This window comes from Sus scrofa, chromosome 14 (assembly GCF_054392235.1).
Source record: "Sus scrofa isolate SSC_HxYL_T2T_F1_AM1 chromosome 14, Sscrofa_HxYL_maternal_Yorkshire_Landrace_v2.0, whole genome shotgun sequence".
NCBI classification, from domain to species: domain Eukaryota; kingdom Metazoa; phylum Chordata; class Mammalia; order Artiodactyla; family Suidae; genus Sus; species Sus scrofa.
The window spans coordinates 154618889-154639936 of record NC_139396.1 but is presented as its reverse complement, the minus strand read 5'-3'; the positions used below and the strand labels follow the sequence as shown (position 1 = coordinate 154639936).

Sequence of the window (21048 nt, the reverse complement as noted above, 5' to 3'; positions counted from 1 at the left end):
AACTGTTCTTTTCCACGAGCCTAATAAACCATAAACAAGATCATATTTTGCTTTGAAAAGGAATGGGAAAAAATATTTAGAGACATTAAGCAAATACAATTTTAAGAAATTTCAAAAGTACACATTACTTTGTTTTATTAAAATTTTTAATCAAATATATCTTTAAAAAGATTAGCTCCCCCCTATTTAAATTACTTTAGTATTTATTATGCCATTACTAATCTACATTGATACCATTTTTTTAAAAAGATTAATACTTTTAAAATCATATGCAAGAAACGTATACATTGGCATGCTCCTAAAAAATATTTTTACTCTTCCTTAAACAAGTTTGGGATGTGATTAGTGTCTTAAAAGAGCTAAGGGTAAAGAATTAAGAAGAGGGAGAATCATTTCTGGTTGAAGCTATTAGTAGGAAAGACTCTGCGAAAGAATGAAAGGCATTTAAGCTGGGCTTTAAGATTATGAAACACTAAGAGCAGAAGAGAGAACATTTCTGGCAGAGAAAACAGATGAGCCACAGCAAGCAGAGAAGGATGTCCAGATGCTCTGTACTGAAACAGGAAAGCGGCTGTTGGGCTACAACATAGGCACAAATGGGGCTGAAGCAGGTAACAGTGGTTTGGGAACGTGCACTAAGAACCTAATTATAGAGGATCTGAATAAGAAATAAAGTAGCAAGGAATTTACACTGTTAAGAATTGGAAACCAGAGTTCCTGTCGTGGCTCAGCGGTTAACTAATCTGACAAGGAACCATGAGGTTGCAGGTTCAATCCCTGGCCTTGTTCAGTGGGTTACAGATCTGGCGTGGCTGTGGCTGTGGTGTAGGCCTGCAGCTGCAGCTCTGATTAGACCCATAGCCTGTGAACCTCCATATGCCTCAGGTGCAGCCCTCAAAAAGACAAAAAAAAAAAAAAAAAAAAAAAAAACCAGAAAGAAAAAAAATAAGAATTAGAAACCATTAATGAAGGCTTGTAAGTAGTTCCGTAATCAAAAATGTGTTTTAATTAATGTCTTGTAATATAATAAACTGGATGGGCTATAAAGGGAGAAGACGGGAGGTGGAAAAACCAGAAAAAAGAATCTGGAAAAAAGTAATAAACATAGATCAGAAGATTTCAAAAGTAAAAGGAAAAAAATCCTGATTTTGAAAGTTTCCTCTGCTATAGATTAAGAATCAACCATTTAACTTATTTTACAATAATGCACATTAAACAAAACTCCATGGGCTTGTTCTCATGAACCATTAGGAGAAATCCTTCTCAAACCTCCTATAAGCTTAATGGAAACAGTTAATTATACAGAAGCCTAGACATTTAAAAGACTTGGAGTTCCCGTCGTGGCTCAGTGGTTAACAAATCCGACTAGGAACCATGAGGTTGCGGGCTCGATCCCTGGCCTCGCTCAGTGGGTTAAGGATCTGGCGTTGCCGTGAGCTGTGGTGTAGGTTGCAGATGCGGCTCGGATCTGGTGTTGCTGTGGCTCTGGCATAGGCCGGTGGCTACAGCTCCAATTCAACCCCTAGCCTAGGAACCTCTATAGGCCACGGGAGCGGGCCAAGAAATGGCAAAAAGACAAAAAAAAAAACCTGCATTATGTGCTGTTTTAAACTATACACTATGTACAAGCTTCCAAATAAAATATGTATATAAAACTATAAATTTTTAATGTATAATTTTAAATGGTTGTGTTATTATACAAAATGTTTAAAAGTTTTTTTCCCTTTAACCTTGGGTAAGGAAATGAAATGTTCACATATCCTCAGGATCCCCTAACCACTACCAAAGAGATTTTTTTTCCCAAACACTGCTACCCTTCCATTCAAAATCATTATTTTTAAGTCCTCCATAAGTCTATTACTTTAACCAGGTGAACACAGCTCTGATCTCTGTGTGAGAAAGAGAAATGAGCAACTATGTCATGACTGCATGGCATAAAGGGTCACAGATTAAATACTGGCAAAGTATAAGGAAATGTAAGTAGCTAGGAGATTAAAGATGTTCAAAATACCTAGTTTCTACAGTCTGGGATGAAACTGCTCCCAAGTCCAACCAGACAAAAAACGTGGGTTTCAAAATCTGTTACTTGACAATGAACAAGAAATAATAAACCAATATGACATTTAAGATATAAAGGGAAATAACCTTTTGTTCTCATGAGTTCCTGTACTCACTCTACCAGGATACTTTTTTCAAGTTTCTCCAAATTCATTTCCTAATAAAGCTACTTGATTATTTAATTATTCATCATTACACTGTCAACAACACACAGAAAGGCCCAAACTGATCCCTAGTAACACAGTGGAATGGATTCTTAAACCACCAGTTAGTGGTAAAGAAAGGAGTGAGCAGAGGAAGTATGGTTCCCTAAGGACAGATCAGCCAAACGAATTCTCTTCCATTATCAGGGTGATTATGAGCAGTTAAAGTGGTACAGCACGCAACAGAAGCAACTGGACTGAATCATACGAAACAGTCCTTTTTTAGCGTATTAAAATGGGGGGATGTTGGTAATTGCATGTGGTTCAACCACAGTAATCTTTAGCAAGACATTTTACTCAAGTTTTCATGATGAGGTATGGCTTGATTAATACATTTAAAGTGACACAAAGCTGGTCACTGATGGCTAATACACTGGATGGCAGAATCTATAAGAGTTACCAGTTGGAATTAAGAACTAAAATTAAGAAGCCAATAAAAAAATGGATTTAAAATTCTATACTGGAGTTCCCGTCGTGGCGCAGTGGTTAACGACTCTGACTAGGAACCATGAGCTTGAGGGTTCGGTCCCTGCCCTTGCTCAGTGGGTTAACAATCTGGCGTTGCCGTGAGCTGCGGTGTAGGTTGCAGACGCGGCTCGGATCCTGCATTGCTGTGGCTCTGGCGTAGGCCGGTGACTACAGCTCAAATTCGACCCCTAGCCTGAGAACCTCCATATGCCGCAGGAGCGGCCCAAGAAATGGCAAAAAGACAAAAAAAATAAATAAAATAAAATTCTATACCACATAAAGAAAAAAAATTAATGTGCTAATTATACCACAGAAATCTGGCTTTCAAAGAGTTCATGTGAAAAAGACCTAGCTGAGTACAAACTTTAACACATAACCTCTCTGCTACAGCCAAAGTGAAAAAAAAAAAGAAACATTTCCTGGGAGTTCCCGTCCTGGCTCAGCGGAAACGAATCTAACTAGCATCCATGAGGACACAGGTTCGATCCCCTGCCTTGCTCAGTGGGTTAAGGATCTGGCATTGCTGTGGTGTAGGTTGCAGATGCGGCTCAGATCCTACACTGCTGTGGCTGTGATGTAGGCTGCTGGCTACAGTTTCGACTGGACCCCTAGCCTGGGAACCTCCATATGCCTTGAGTGCAGCCCTGAAAGACAAAAAAACGAAAAAGAAGAAGAAGAAAGTCTCATACAAAATCAGCACTCAACTAATACCCTGAATTAAAATAAAAATTCTCCAAAATTTGCAAGGCTGCAAGTGGATAAAGGACTAAACTTTCAGAGAATTGGAGGGCAAAAGTAGATCAATGAGATGATACAAGGAACTAGGTTTTCACTCACAGAACAAAAAACAAAACTGTCTCAAATATAATAAACACTTTTGGGTACCGTGTAGTTCAAACAACAGTGAAGAACAGAGACAGATGCACTTCTTGCGTTAAGGAAGAGGTTGAATTAATACTACGGTCCCTTACAACTTAAATTCTATATAAACAAATAAAAATACATTAGCACATATGTACTTTGTCTAATCTAAAATCAGTATAGGGGAATGAATACTGGACTCATTGTAGGGGACCTGGTTCCTGCTCTGTGGAGCAGAACGGAACCTCCTCCCAGTTCCTGCTCTTCCTGAACTTTCTGCTCCCCTCCGCACAAGTTGTCCTCTAGACCCGGTCAGCTCACAAGCTTGCCACGGACTCAGCTCTTGCTTTGCACACGCATCCTTGCAACATACACCTCAATCTAAATCAAGAGTTTCACGGGTAGAGAAAGTTTAAAACTACTCAAGAGATGACCTCTAATCCAAGGCCTCTCACAGATCTTAAAACTGGGATTCTAATTTTTAATTTTAGACATTTACCCCCAATAATTTGCAAGGCAACAATGAAACCAAATTCATGCATGGGTGACATTCAAGTCTGACCTTACAAGGTGAAAGGACTACACAGGTGCAAGAGGGTCAACTCATTTAAGTAGTCTATTTACCAAAAGCTAATAGTCTCTTTCCTAGAAACAGCATCTTAAATCTCAATGATTTAAAATTTTTCTACCAGAGACAGAGATGTCTCTCCCAAGGAAGGGAAAAATATAAATTCATGCATACATTTTTGTCAAATAAACCTAGTTTCATCTTCTGAAATTCAAATAAGACAGTACGAGTTGAGGGTACAGAGCAAGGAGAACACAGCTAAGAGAAATAAATCTAAACATATACTGTTTAAATAGACAAATCCCAACACCTGTAAAGTATATCAAATACTTTAATAATTAAAATTCTTATGCACTTTTAAAGAGGTAACTCTTTGGATTTTACAAACCTGTGGATTATCCATGTACCATACAAAGCTATCTTCTCTGGTATCCAGTATGAAATACCTCCGAAGAAATTTCCCACTGTTTTCATTTTCTTCAATGTCTAGAAAACCACAAATGCGATTCTGACGATCCACATAAGGCATTTCTGAGCTTGAACATTACACTGTAAAATAAAAACATTAACAGTAAGTACTTCTCCGTGGACTTCAAGCATAAAATGTGCTATGGTATGGTTTATTCAACAAAGGGCCTACTTTCCAACATTAGGTGGGGGCTGGGTGATGGGAATACGTAAAAGCATGGGCAAAAATCGCTTGAAATTAAGCTTATTATGAGTGGTTACTAAATGCAACTGCAGGCCTTGATGGGGACAGAGGAGAGCTATTCATCTCAGCTGGATAATTTACTTACTTTTTTCACTGTGAGTAGGCGATATCACCCCCATTTCATAGATAAGAAATTTAATGCTGAGAAAGGGAAGTGACTTTCCAAGATCTGTGAACTAGTAGGTAATGACTCAAAACATGAACCGAGACACTTGGACTCTAGAGCTTGTATCTTAAACTTTACAGCTTCCTGTCTCTCTAAAACCCTTTGAATTATGAAAACCAAAATGAATAAAAATAAAGTGAACATCATGAAAAGAGAGAGAAGCAGGTATTATGTGCCTCTTAATGGAAGCCACAAACATCACCAATGAAGTGCATATAACAAAACAACAACAACAAAAAGTTTCATCTCAATCTGATCAAGTCTCTGGATTTTCCTAAGTCCAACTTCCAATTCACTGGAAAGAACACAGAGGAACATATTACACTGGACTACAGATATTCAATCAGCAAAAGTAGACTGCAAAACAGCAGTTTCTTCAGCAAATAAATTACTACAGAGAAAAAAAGGAGAGAGAAGTTGCAGATTAAATGATACTTCAGAGACATAACACGTTCTGATACTTAAAGACTGAAATTTTTGCTGTATTGATTAAAGTTAAAAACCATGACGGGTAAAAACAGTGTTTCCATCCATTTTTCTCTAAAAACCATAGATATGTGGCAAATCCACAGACTGTTCCTTTTCTGGTACCTCTATAGCCAGCACCAACATCTTTTGGCAGGTTGAGTTTATTTATGTAACTGACTCTTCTTTTTTTTTTTGCCTTACTTGTAGCATGTGGAAGTTCTCCCGGGCCATGGATTGAACCCAAGCCACAGCAGTGACAACACCAAATCCTTAACCACTAGGCCACCAGGGAACTCCTAGTTCTTCATTTAACTCATAGTGAAAATTCAAAGAGAATACACCCTGATATTTATCTAAATCGCCATTCTGTATTCAGCTAGAAAAATAATGAAACACATTAAAAAGTTTTAAACAAAACTATGCATTTTGGGGTTATTACAAATCTGGCACATGGAGATAATTTTTTTTTTTTATTTTTAGGGCTGCACCTGCAGCATATGAAAGTTCCCAGGCTAGGAGTCGATGAGAGCTGCAGCTGCCAGCCTACACGACAGCCACAGCAACACCAGATACCAGCCACAGCATCTGCAGCCTACGCCACAGCTGGCAACAATGCCAGATCCTTAACCCACTGAGCAAGGGCAGGGACTAAACTCATACCCTTGTGGATACTAGTCAGGTTCTTAATCTGCTAAGCCACAACAGGAACTCTCCCCTCTTTTTCTGTTTTTTTTGGAGACAATTTTTTAATGAACTTATGACCCAAAGTTTTTTAAAAGTTCTAAAGTATTATCAAAACTTGAAAAAAGAATATATTATACTAATGCACACTATAGGTAAAAACTATCAACTTGTGTGGTTCTGCCACGACAAAAGGCATAACCAAAGGAATAGAACTGAGAGCCCAGAAACAAATTATGTATCTATAGCTAACAGATTTTTTTTTTTTTTTTTCTATTTTAGGCATAGGGAGGTTCCCAGGCTAGGGGTCGAATTGGAGCTGTAGCCGCCAGCCTACGCCACAGCCACACAGGATCCGCATCTGCAGCCTACACCACAGCAATGCCGGCCAGATTGCTGGCCCACTGAGCGCAGCCAGGGATGGAACCCGCATCCTCATGGATTCTATTTGGGTTTGTTAACTGCTGAGTCACAAAGGGAACTTCCATCTATGGCTAACTGATTTGCATCAAGGGGAGAGAAAAGCCTCTTTAGCAAATGGTGCTGGGACAGCTGGATCTCTACATGTTAAAGAGCTGGACCCCATCTTATACCATATACCAAAAAAAAAAAAAAAAACTCAAAATGAATTAATCAAAATATAAGAGCTAAAATTATAAAACTTTAAGAAATCAAAGAGGAAACTCTTCATGATCTTGGATTTGGCAATGAATTCTTAGATATGACATCAAAAGGACAAACAACAAAAGAAAAAAAAAATAAGCCAACCCGGACTTCATAAAAATTAAAAACTCTTTTGCATCAAAGGACATCAAGAAAATGAAATCACAACTTACAGAGTGGGAGTAAATATTTGCAGATCAGGGTCTACTATCCAGAAGATACAAATATGACTCTTTCAACTCAACAACAAAAAAAAAGAACCCAATTAAAAAGTGGACAAAGGACTTAAAAAGACATTTCTCTTAAGATAAATAAATAGCCAAACACAACACAAAAAGATGCACAGCATTATTTCTCATTAGAAAAATGTAAACCAAAATCACAATGAGCTACTACTTCACAACCACTAGGATGGATATAACTGAGAGGAAAATAAGCAGTATTGGCAAGGATGTGGAGAAATGGGGAGCCCTCCTACATTTCTCGTGGGAATGTAAAATGGTACAAGAGCTGTGTACAAGTCTGGTAATTCTTCAAAAGTTAAAACACAGAATTACCATATGACTCAGTATTTCCACTCCTAAGTATATACTCAAAAGAACTAAAAACAGGTACGCAAACACTACATGAATGTTCACAGCAGCATTATTCAAGGTAGCCAAAAAGTGTAAACAACCCGTATGTCCATCAACAGGTCAAAATATATACACACAATGGAATATTTTCCAGACATAGAAAAGAATGAAGCACTGATACAATATATCAAAATTCCAGAATATTTTAAAAAAATTGAAAAGGTGATTCTATTATACATATAGAAATGCAAATGACTTTGAAAAGCTAAATCTATTTCCCAAAAAACAGACTTAACATTACCTGATTTCAAGATTACAATAGAGCCACGGAAATAAAGATGGTATAGGACTGTGAAAAGATAGATCAATGGAACACAACAGCATCCAGAAACAGATACATACACATCCTGTCAACTGATTTTCAGCAAAGATGTCAAGGCAACTCGAAATGCAGTCTTTCAAAACATGGTGCTGGAACAATTAGCTATCCATGTGGGAAAAAATTAACTTGAAATGAATCGGAAACTTAATGTACAATTAAGCTTCTTAAAATATATACATACACATGCACAAATGAATGAAGGTCTTCATGACCCTGGGAGCAGACAGAGATTTCCTAGATAAGACACAAAGAACCTAAACCATAGAATGATTGATATAATGGACTTAATCAAAATTTAAAACTGCTCTTAAGAAGAAAATCCCCCCCAAAAAAACAAAAATATCAAATGCTGGCAAGGATTTGAAACAAATCAATACCCTATCATTGCTGTGGGGGAATGCAAAATGGCACAGCACTTGGGAAGACAGTTTGGCAGTTCCTTAGAAAGTTAAACATGCCCTTAACGACATGACCCAGCAATCCCACTCTTAAGTATTAATCCAAGTGAACTGAAAACTAAGTTTACACAAAACCTACATGTAAATGTTTAAAGCAACATTAGTCATAACCGGAAAAAAAGTGGAAACAACCCAAATGTCTTTTAACTGGTAAAGAAAGAAACTGTAGTACACCCAAGGTGATGGAATACTGCTTAGCAAGATAAAGAAACAAAGTATTGGAGGGTTCCCCCCCACCCCATCATGGCTCAGAGGTTAAGAAATCCGACTAGGAACTATGAGGTTTCGGGTTCGATCTCTGGCCTTGCTCAGTGGGTTAAGGATCCGGTATGGCTGTGGCTGTTGCGTAGTCTGGTAGCTACAGCTCCAATTCGACCCCTAGCCTGAGAACCTCCATATGCTGCGGGAGCAGCCCTAGAAAAGGCAAAAAGACAAAAAAAAAAAAAAAAAAAAAAAAAGAAAGAAAGAAACAAAGAAACAAACTATTGATACACACAATATGGGAAATGTCAAATATGTTTTGCAAAGTTAAGAAGCCAAACCAAAAGGCTATAGGGACAGAGAACACATTAGATCAGTGAGTGCAGTGACTTCAAAGGGTTACAGATCAGTGAGAGGAGGCGACTTCAAAGGGTAATTCACAGAGTAATGGAACTACTCCATATCTTGATTCTGGTAGGATACACACCTATGCACTTATCAAAAATAGGCTGACACACCACAGAGTGAAGTGTACCAATTACAAATTAAAAAACAAACTACAGCGACAGAAAACAGATCAGAGTTGCTAGGGCTTGTGATAGGCCTAACAATGATAGAATAGGAGAGAAATTTTTTTGGCAACATAGCTGTTGCATATCTTGATTATGGTAGAGCTTATATAATTGCATGCATCCATCAAAACTCAGAGACTCAAGCGTTCCCGTTGTGGCTCAGCAGTTAATGAACCCAACTAGCATCCATGAGGACACAGGCCTGGCCTTGCTCAGTGGGTTAACAATCCAGCATTGCTGTGAGCTGCAGTGTAGGTCACAGACACGGCTCGGATCCTGAGTTGCTGTGGCTGTGGTGTAGGCCGGCAGCTATAGCTCCAACTAGACAGCTGTAGCTCCCAGCCTGGGAACCTCCATAGGCGGTGGGTACGGCCCCTAAAAGACAAAACAAAAAACAAAAAAACTTCCAGGGGAGTTCCCGTCGTGGCGCAGTGGTTAACGAATCCGACTAGGAACCATGAGGTCGAGGGTTCGGTCCCTGCCCTTGCTCAGTGGGTTAACGATCCGGCGTTGCCGTGAGCTGTGGTGTAGGTTGCAGACGCGGCTCGGATCCCGAGTTGCTGTGGCTCTGGCGTAGGCCGGTGGCTACAGCTCCGATTGGACCCCTAGCCTGGGAACCTCCATATGCCACGGGAGCGGCCCAAGAAATAGCAACAATAACAACAACAACAACAACAACAAAAAGACAAAAGACAAAAAAAAAAAAAAAAAAAAAAAAACTTCCAGAATCATATGCTAAAAGGGTAAAATTTACTGTAGGTTAATTTATACCTCAATAATGCTGATTAAAAAAAAAAAGAAGATGCCACATACACTCAACAGAATGGCTAAAATTAAAAACAAGCTGACAACACCAAATGTTGTCAAAGATGTGGTACATCCAGAATTTATGTATTGTTGATGGGAACGTACAATCACTATGGGAAAAGTTTTGGCAATAAAATCAAACATACACTTACCCTATGAACCAGTCATTCCACTCCTAAATATTTACTCAACAGAACCGAAATGCAAAGAAGACTTTACAAATATTTACTGCACCTTATTCATAATAGTCTCAAACTAGAAATAACTCAAATGGCATCAAAAGGTAAACAGATAAATAAAATGTATATTTATACTACAGAATAGCATTCTACAATATAAAAGAACTACTACTACATGCAACAACATGGTCAAAATTCATCATATTGTAAACTCTTTTAAGTTTACTGCATATAATTTAAACCCCCAAAAGATTTAAAATTCCAGCAGCAATAAAAAAATCCAATGTTGGAATTCCCGTTGTGCCTCAGTGGTAATGAGCCCAACTAGCATCCATGAGGATGCAGGTTCAACCCCTGTCCTCACTCAGGGGGTTAAGGATCTGGTGATTCCACGAGGTGTGGTGTAGGTCACAGACGTGGCTCGGATCCTGAGTTGCTGTAGCGTAGCCCAGCAGCTGCAGCTCCAATTTGACCCCTAGCCGGGGAACTTCCGTATGCTGCATGTATGACCCTAAAAAGCAAAAAAAAAAAAAAAAAATCTATTGCTAAATTTGACTACAAATAATCAGGCTAAGTAGGTGGTCAAATCAGGGCTGAGGCTGCCAGCCACAGCCACAGCCAGAGCAACATGGGATCCGAGCCACCTCTTGGACCTACATCACAACTCACAGCAACGCCAGATCCCTAACCCACTGAGGGAGGCCTGGGATCCAACCTGCATCCTCATGGATACTAGTCAGGTCTGTAACCTGCTAAGCTGCAATGGGAACTCCCTTGACTACAAATAACTTAAAAAAAGATTCTGAATGGCAAATCCTGATCAGCAAGTCAAAACCAGTAGAAAATGCTTGCAGCTTCTCCCCAACATTTAAAGAGTCTGCAAAAAATGCCAAGGGAAATATATTAAAGTTCAAAAGAAAAATGGACCAAACACATGAACAGACATATTACAGAAAAAGACACAAAAATGACCCTTAAACAGATGAAGAGATGCTCAACTTCACTCATAATAAGAAAATCCCATACAGAGATAGTACTGCTCCCAAAACCACAAAAAAAAAGGCTTTCAAACAAGACTTCATGTGCCTCCTTGTGGAAGAATTTACACCATCTACAAAACATTTATTTAAATTAAAAAAAAAAGTGTGAAAATACCTGAATCTGACCAAGCTTCTAGATCCAATTACCGATTTACAGAGAAGACAGAGGAAGAACATGTTAAACTACATCACAGAGACTCAAAGGGCAAAATCCAAACTATAAATTTCTCACGGAGTTCCCGTCATGGCTCAGTGGTTAACCAATCTGACTAGGAACCATGAGGTTGCGGTTCGATCCCTGGCCTTGCTCAGTGGATTAAGGATCCGGTGTTGCCGTGAGCTGTGGTGTGAGTGGCAGACTCGGCTTGGATCCCGTATGGCTGTGGCTCTGGCGTAGGCCGAGTGGCTACAGCTCCGATTCGACCCCTGGCCTGGGAACCTCCATATGCTGTGGGAGTGGCTCAAGAAAACACAAAAAGACAAAAAAAAAAAAAAAAAAAATTCTCAGGACAAACAATATGGTTTCTTAAAAAATAAATTCCAAAGGAGTAGAGGGAAAGGAACCGGAGGAAGAACCTATAAATTAAAAGACTTGAAAAGACACAATCACAACATGTGGACCTTATTTAAGTCTAGTTAACAACAACTCTGATTTATCTCAGGAGTCTGGAAATCTGAATACTGCCTCATGACAGATACATATTTTGAGTGTGGAGATGCTACTGTGGTTATGTTACCAAGAAAATAAATCCTCATCATTTAGAGACACTTAACTGATACAGAGATAAAATGTTATCTGCAATAATCAAGAAGGAGGGGATGGCCTGGGGTGACAGTTGTTGGGACTAAATATGGGTACTGTACTTATACAATACTACCTACTTTTGTGGATGTTTCTATGTCTTCAAAATAGAAAAGTTCCCCCAAAAAAACCCTGTACTACAGAGAGATACCACTTCTCACCTACAGAGTTGGCAAAAAAAACCAGAGGTTTGACAGTATACTATTTCGGTCAGGCTGTCATAGGGACTTCATATATTACTGGTGGGAATGAAGAATGTTATAACCCTCTTGAGGCACCACCTAACAAAACGACATATGCATTTATCCTATGACCCAGCAATTCTACTATATATTGTAATTCTGAAACTATTTTATGTATATGATAGTACTTTAGGTGCATGATAGGACATTGTGAATCTACTGATGCTGTGATTATATTTAAACTAAAAGCAACAAAATGATTTTAGTTATTAAAACCCAGATTTTCACAGTAAGAGAAAAGATGCACAAATACAAAAGGAAACATTTTATACAATGCATGCAAATTAAAGACAGTATGAATCGGAGTTCCTGTTGTGGCTCAGAGAATTACAAACTCATCTAATATCCATGAGGACGCGGGTTTGATCCCTGGCCTTGCTCAGTGGGTTAAGGATCTGGCAGCTGAAGCTCTGATTTGACCCCTAGCCTGGGAACTTCCATATGTGGCCAGTGCAGCCCTAAAAAGACCAAATAACAAAATAAAATAAAATAAAGAACCATTGTTTTAAGGCAATTAATAAAAGCAAAAGCAAAGCTCTTAGACATACAGGCTTCTCCTCCATACCCTCAGCCTGTCCCAATCTCCCTGGTGCTTACTCATCTGGGCACTGGACTCCTACTACACTAGACAAGCTCCCCCACAAGGTGTTTTAACTCAAATGCCGTTTTCTCTGTGAAGTCTTCTTGACACCCTATCTAAAACTGCAAATGCTCCAAACTGTCCTGCCACTTCCCATCTTCATCCCCTGCTTCATTCTTCTCCTTAGCATTTATTGCTAATAAACAATATCATTCACTCATTTATTTCTTGACTCTTTCCCCACACTGGAATATAGGCTCCATGAGAGCAGGGATTTTTTTTTTTTTCTATTTACTACCGCTTCTCCAATGCCTAAAACAGTAGCTGGAACTATTTGTTGAATGAAATATTAAGAAATCCATAATCATTGCATCAAATATTAATGCTTAAGTCTCCAAACAGAAGGTTGCCTTTTCCTCATCTGATGAGAAATCATTTAGCAGATTTAACTGACCGGTTTGTTTAGAGGCTGGAAGGAAAAGAGTCCAATATTATATTTCTGTTTGGATTTATATTTTTAATAAAGCTATTATGAGATAAGGACAGAAAACTATATTATTAAAACCTCCACAAAATCCATCCTTCAGCTGTTCCTGTGCTCTAAGTGATCATTAGATCATACAAAAATTCATAAATTAACATACACAGTTAACACTTCATCAGTCAGGAACTATGAAATAAGTCAAAAAAATAGCAAAAATCAGGAAGAAACAGAAAATAAAAAATTAAATTCTGCACAGTGAGACCTCATGAGACCCAAAGGACATGAGTATCTTCTGTTGATTAGATGCTGACTAGTTGACTGGTCTTGTCCCAAAATTGGACACACACAAAGGTGAGGATATACAGACATCAATGAGCAAACACCCGTGGAGTCTAGCACCAACCCCGCTGCCTGCCACCACACACATGCACCCCTCAGGGCTCTAGCACCCTCACCAATGCCTCGCTGTCATTCCACTCTATGCAAGCAGCTGACAGAAGAGGGTAGAACTGAGAAGTGTTCGGGGAGGACCCAGGGAGAAGGGGATAGTCACCCAAGCAGGGGGTGGGGGGCACAGCCAAGACACTCACCAAGATCAGACCAGGAGGTCTGAGAACTGGAGATCTCATTCTCCAGTTCAGTGTCTGTTTATGAAGCAGGAGTGACTGACATTGCGCCTGTTTGAGCAGGGGGACAAAGAGCATTGATGAGAAATGGCAAGGCACAGAAAGGGGGCAGACTTAAGCAGCATGCATGCCACCATCTGGCACCAAAAGGAAGTTTCCAGTGGGTTACGTGGAAATTACAGACAGTAAGTGGACTTGAGCTATACTGCTGTTATCAAAAAATCTGGCTGCAGAGAGAAACCTGCCTCACCCCCAAATACTCAAAGGGACCAATGGGGAGACGACAGGACAGGAACAAGGTGGGAGTGTAGGCTGGCAAAGGTTAACCCACAGCCAATTTCACACCCAGACTGTGCAATGGGGCGTCTCCCTGCAAGATCTCACCGTGAATTCCAGTTTGAAAGCCTACCAGTAGACAGAACAGCTGGCCATTATTAGTCAAGAGAGGGCTTTAATAACACCAGGTAAGAAATACTTTTCTTCTAGAGTCCCTGTCATGGTGCAGTGGAAAAGAATCCCACTAGGAACCATGAGGTTTCGGGTTCACCGGATCTCCGGCCTGGCTCAGTGGGATAAGGATCTGGCATTGCCATGAGCTGTGGTATAGGCCAGATCCTACATTGCTGTGGCTGGGGTGTAAGCCAACAGCTGTAGCTCCAATTCGACCCCTAGCCTGGGAACCTCCACATGCCACAGGTGTGGCCCCCAAAAAAAGAAATACTTTTCCTCTGACTACTCTCTGTCCAAACAGATCCCCAAAGAGGGAAGCGATCGAGGCGTCCAGGGAGCATATCACAATCCCTCCCTACTCCAAGTATTTCGGGGAATAAGTGGCCAGATACTGGGGTAAAGGAGGAAAGGAGCTTTAGCAGAAGATTAAAGGTTTAAACTTAAATTGAATTATGTTTTTTAGGGCCATACCCTCGGCATATGAAAGTTTTCAGGCTAGAAGTCAACAGGAGCTGTAGCCACCGGCCTACATACACCACTGCCACAGCAACACCAGATCTGGCAGTTCACAGCAACGCCGGATCCTTAACCCATTGAGTGAGGCCAGGGATCGAACCCAACCGAATCCTCATGGATACTAATTGGGTTTGTTACTGCTGAGCCACAGGAGAACTCCTTAAATAGATTATACTGGAGCTTTTAATAGCTGTAAATGATAGGAAAGCTACCATTTGCCCATGAAGTCATGAGGTAACAGGGAGAGGGAAGATCCTACAAAGCACAGTTGAAAGCAGTCAGTGCTGAAAAATATAACGTCTTCTGTTTGTCCTCACCAAACTCAGACTGCTCACTAACTTGACGACATAAGGAACAGCATTATCGCCGTACTGAACCTGACATGCAAATTCCCGGGGGGATTTACTGTACCCAGTGAGAAGCTACATAAGAAGTCCTTTGAGATTGCTTCCAATTTTAAGTGCCTGTGACTCTCCTTTCTTCAAGAAGTTGTTAAATTGAATCCAGATTTCAATGGTTAAACTATTAAAGGCTAGGCTGCCTAAAGGAGTAAAACCACAACTTTTTGAAGAATGAAACTATTGGATTGTTAAGTCTGATAATGGTTCCACGTAGGGAAAAATATTTGATTTCAATGTTTTTAAGACTCTAAAAAGTGTTTTAAAAAATCCTAAATGACCTTTTCTTTTACATTCAATAGAAACTACAGTTCAAAGAATGCTTATGATATATCCTCAAAATACAATCTTCCTAATTCAAAGCAATTCAACTAATCAAAGGTTTATCAAAATAAACAGGAAACACATGTTTGCTTAAATATCTTCTAGGAATTACAAACTCACATGTTCTTCATCACACAGCAGCTACTGGGGAAAAATATTACTGAGTTCAAAAGGTTTAATGTTATTCATTAAGCATAACAAAATCCTACTGCCGTAACAAATGCCAACAGGAATTTTCATTTTTAAATTAGAAAAAAAAAAAACATACTTTTATGTTTCTAAAAATGAGTAAGCATTATAGACAAACATCTAAAGGTACCGAAAATTTCTGCCCTAGGAACTCCTTCCTGATACCAGTTCAATAAATTCCAGAATGCCTGGAACTTAAAAATGGTCAAAAGAATTAAAACTAGATTTTAATATTTATCTCCTACTAAAGCTATTATATTGTATCATTGCATATTGAAATAAGAGGAGAATCTGGAGTTCCCACCATGGCACAGGGGTTAAAGATGCAACGCTGTCTTTGAAGTGGCACAGTTCAATCCCTGGCCCTGCAGAGTGGGTTAAGGATCTGGTGTTGCTGCAGGTGTGGCACAGGGCATCTGTGGCATAGGTTACAGCTGTGGCTTGGAGCCCTGGCCCAGGAACTTACAAATGCCATGGATGCAGCCAAAAAAAAAAAAAAAGAGAGAGAGAGAGAGGAGAATCATCTTGAAATTTAAAATCAAAATTATATTTTTTTAGTCTTTTTGCCTTTTCTAGGGCCACTCTCACGGCATATGGAGGTTCCCAGGCTAGGGGTCCAGTTGGAGCTGCAGCTGCCGGCCTACGCCGGAGCCACAGCTGCCTACGCGAGAGCCACAGCAACTGAAGATCTGAGCCGTGTCTGCAACCTACACCACAGCAACGCCAGATCCTTAACCCACTGACCAAGGTCAGAGACCGAACCTCCAACCTCACGGTTTCTAGTCGGGTTCGTTAACCACTGAGCCACGACAGGAACTCCAAATCAAATTTTAATATTATCAAAAGTAAAATGCTCAGGAGTTCCTATCATGGCTCAGCAGAAATGAATCTGACTAGTATCCATGAGGATGCAAGTTCAATCCCTGGCCTCAATTAGTGGGTCCGGGATCTGGTGTTGCCATGAGTTGTGGTGTAGGTCACAGACTCGGCTATATTCTGGCGTTGCCGTGGCTGTGGTGTAGACCAGCAGCTGTAGCTCTGATTGGACTCCTAGCCTGGGAACTTCCAAACGTCTCGGTTAGGCCCTAAAAAGCAAAAACAAACAAACAAACAAAAAGTAAAATGCCCAAGTATGTGAACAAGGAATATTTGTACACTACCTCAGCTCACAACTGAGACAGTTGCTGCTGAAGAATTTGAGATTTTCTGTCTAGTAAAGGCAGAGTGTAACTACTGTCACATCTGAATAATTACTACATTTTATTCAGAAAACTATTTATCTTCTTCACTCTTAAATGACAGTTGTTCAAACAAGAACAAGAATGATTATTTAACATCAAGCAGTCTTTCAATGTCAAAGCCTGACTTAAATTATGCTAATAAATTACTTCGTGGGTTTCATCCAGAAGTAACTATGCGTTTTGCACTAGGGCGTCAAGAACTTTCAGTCTTGTCTTTTTTTTTTTTTTTTTTTTTTTTAAGCTGCATTAAACATTTTTAGAGAAAAAGCCCTATAAAAAAATAAAATGTTTCCATCTTTCCCAAGTATTTTCCTAGGAGTCTTCAATATCATCATATCCCATATATTAACAACCAACATGGAATACTGCCCACAGTGACTTTTTAAAGAAAGTAATTCAATGCTATTCTTAATGTCCTTAAACAATTCTAAAAAGGTCCTTCCGGCTTATGAATTCATGGCAATTTCCTAACAATTGTATACTTATCCTGTTTTACTGTCTCTCCTAGTCTATGACAAACTCAAATTTACACACCACCTCTTTCCTTTTGTGCTACATTGCTAAAACCCAGAGGAAAAAAGAAAAGATACAAATCTGCTACTTCCCCCTCCTTCCCCAAAGCAACAATAAAAACACTAGTTAACAAGATAAAGTGAAGTAGGAAGCAGTTTCAATACATATAAATCACATCTTCTCAACGTCACAAAAGTAATCTCCTGCTTACTTCAAAGGACAAATTAACAGCCATATCCTCTGATCCAGGGATATGCTTCAAGAGAATCCTATCAATGGGTACAGTTGGGTTTATAGCACCATAAAATAAACCAACTACTAACTCAAATTCTGCTAAGCTTAAATAGTCTTGTTTAAATATATAAGTATCATAAAATGTGCTCTCCCCTGGGAAAAAATGACTCGAGGTAAGGAATATTTAAATGAACGCTATTTAGGGAAATATTTTTTTGCCCAACATGAAAATTTCGGTTACGAGAATAAGCAGTTTAGTCAGCATGAATCTTACTATTTTTTAATAATAGCCCAAGTTCTTTCGTGAAGAAAAATATACTTTTACAGAATGATTTTTTTCAAGTTTTTCTCTGAATCATAAAAAGCTTACCCAAATTTTGCTGCAACGTGTTTCAATGGCATTAACCAGAGAAAGTATGTGAGCTGAGTGCTTGAAGGAAAATAGAGCAGATTGATCAGTAGTTGGAAGATAAAAGACAATGGTAAAAACCGCATAGTGCACTATTGGTTCCAGTCATTAAGCACACAGGAAGTAAGATTTTCTAGTTAGAAAACTAATTCACAAAGGGCGATGACTTCGTCAAAGCAAAGAAAATCTTATCAAAACAGACAACCATCAATCGTAAAATAAGAAAACAAGTACTAGGATCGGAAGGTGAAACAGGAGAGGAAAATGGCACAAATTGCCTGGCTGTATCTTCTATAACCTGCACTAGCACCTGCCCCCAAACAGTGATGGAGTTTCACTATTTAGGTGCCCAGCCGAGGGCAACTGCTCTGCTTCGGGGCACAGCACAACTACAATTCTACCAAAAGCAGTAAACACTACTTTCATTATGACCACACTTTCCCCTCCGATGGTCTATCCAGGAGGGTCAATAGAAAGCATCTGAAATAAACCACAAACCACTCAAGACTGTCCCAAAGCGGTGCGACTGGCAGCTGGCCTCTAAGCTTAAACACCTGGGTTCCGGTTGCCTCCCCGGTGCTACCTGAGTGACCCTGGATAAGTCACTTCCAGCTGTCGCACTGGTCATCTGCATAATTAAGGTGCGAGGGGAAAGCACTAACACTGCAGGATGCTAAGGCGCAGGGCGGAGTCGACTTGACTCGGTGAGTCCTAAAATGAAAGCGCATGAAAATAATAAAAAACGATGCCCAAGGCAGCTGAGCCCCGGTGGGCACAGCCCTGAAGTCGAGCCACTCCGACAGGCGTCGCCTGCCGGGAATCCCCGGACAGCTGGCCGGCGCGGGCGTCCAGGGGGAGGGCGCGACCGCACTTTTTAGCAGAACCACCGGCTAGCTCCCCGGCGACGGCGACCGCCGCCGGGCTCCCCACCCTCCTCGGCCGGACGCCGCCGAGGGCCGAGGTCAGGACAACAATAAAGGAAGGAGCCGCGAGAAGACGACGCCGCCGGGAGCAGGCGCGCGCAGGTGAGCCGGCCCCGCGGCCTCGCCCAGGTGCAGCCGCAAGGGCGGACCCGTGAGCAGAGGAGCCGCGGGGGCCGGGACTCCGCGCCGCCCGCCGCCCGCCGCCCGCCGCCCGCCGCCCCGCACTCACCAGTGCCCGCCAGCCCCTCGAGCCTCCCAGCTCGCTTCAGCGGGCGCCGCGCTCTCGGAGCCCGGCCCGGCTCACCCCGCCCCGGCGCCGCGGAGGTCCTCACGCACAACTTCCCAGCGGCCCTGGACCTGCAGCACCCGCGCCGCCGCGGCCCGGGGTCCCACAGGCAGTGAGAAGCCGGGAGCGGCGCCCACGACGGCCCGCCTGCGCACTGCGCACGCGTGCCCGCGCCGCCTCAGCCCCCAGACGGCGGCCGAGATTCCGGAGCAGGCACTCCCAGCCCGCGGAGACTACAAGTCCCGACACGCCCCGCGCAGGTCCTGGAGGCGTGGTGGGCCGGGTTCCGGGCGTCTTTCCTGGTTCCAAGGGAGGAGACCCCGGACGCCTCGGGGAGGACCGCGCACGGGGCTCTGGGCCCTTGCGCTGCGGTGCATCCTGGGATTCGTAGTTTTTCAGGACGACCAGGCTTGGCTCGAGGGTGGAATTCAGGATTGTCTTATGTCACCGCCTAGAACTTCCAGGCACAGGGATCTTTAAAAATAAGTTTCATTCTTTTGCAGATAATTAGTTTGCAAGCTGTCCCATAATCAGTCCAGGAGGTATAAATTCACAGGCTATTGTGCGACCTGGGGAAAAAAAGCTTTACAACTCTTCACCCCAATTTTTTGCTCCTAACAATTTCTTTCTCTCTAGAACTGTAGATCCACTTCCTATTTAATAGGACAGGAGGCTTAGAGAAACTTAAAGGGTGGTTTAGTAGAAATTCGATTAGTCCAAAGGCTGGAACGTAAATATGTGTTGTCATAAATATTTATTCGTAAATATTTCAAGTGTTTGTTGAGCGCCTACCATGTCAAGTCCAGACTTGGTATACACTTGAGAACAAGTGTCATGGAGCCTGCAGTCTGTAGGAGGAGCTAGTCCTTAAAAAGCAAGATAAAATACATTGAGAGTTCCCCTTGTGGCTCAGCAGTAATGAACCCAACTAGTATCCATGAAAATGCCAGTTCCCTCTGTGGCCCCGCTCGGTGGGTTAAGTATCTGGCGTTACAGTGAGCTGCGGTGTAGGTCCGATTTGGAATTGATGTGGCTGTGGCTCCAATTCCAATCCTGGGAACTTCCATGTGCCTCAAGTGCAGCCTGGGTCAGAGGGTGTTTGGGGTGGAGGAAGAAAAGAAAAACAAAAAAGGATAAAGATAAATACATATGTTAATGGTTAATGCCTTGGAGAAACAAAACAAGTTAAAGAGACAGTGTAAGGAGGGGCTCATTAAAAAGGATAGTCAAGAGTTCCTTGTGGCTCAGTGGTTAAGGAATCCAACTAGGAACCAGGAGGTTTCGGATTCCATACCTGGCCTCCGTATGCTGCGGGTGCAGCCCTGGAAGAGACAAAGTCCAAAAAAAAAAAAAAAAAAAAGAAGAAGAAGAAGAATGGTCAGGGAAAGCTCTCAGGGGAAATGAATTTTGAGCTGAATCCTAAAAAAAAAAAACAGAATTATTCAGACATGCAAAGAGCTGGGAAAGGATTATATGCCACGCCTGTCATGGTGCATGGCACACACCAGGTTCTCAATAAATATTTGTTTCATTTGAGTCCTTCTTCCTTTCCTTCCCCCACACAGCCTTAGATCACATCCTTCCCCCTTCGAAATCTTTATCAACACCCTTCAGAACATCCTTCCTATGTGAAGATGTGCAGGAGACAAACCAATGTCCAGCCATGGACAAGCTGTATATGTACAGCTGCTAGGACAGAAAACACGAGGCAAATGCTGCCCAGGCTGGTGACATGGCTGAAACTGAGACGACTTAACCCCATCTTTATT

The 21048-nt window shown here is 41.3% G+C and overlaps 1 protein-coding gene across 34 annotated transcripts in view; it reads right to left on the bottom strand.

Annotated features, from left to right (window-relative positions):
- Positions 1-21048, bottom strand: part of PLEKHA1 (pleckstrin homology domain containing A1) — a 69988-nt gene that overhangs the window by 36327 nt on the left and 12613 nt on the right. For 17 of the 34 annotated variants that reach the window (XR_014827084.1, XR_014827089.1, XR_014827088.1 and 14 more), the window contains exons 1-2: positions 19223-19454; positions 4547-4707 (exon numbers count right to left, since the gene is read on the bottom strand). Coding sequence is in view for 24 of the 34 variants with exons in the window: in XM_084995782.1 (XP_084851908.1) it covers positions 4547-4687 (141 nt within the window). In the remaining 10 variants the exon portion in view is untranslated. Of the gene's footprint in view, positions 1-4546; positions 4708-13760; positions 13848-14717; positions 16667-18031; positions 19455-21048 lie in introns of those variants that run through there. The other 17 variants (XR_014827090.1, XM_084995777.1, XM_084995770.1 and 14 more) reach the window with 12 other exon arrangements.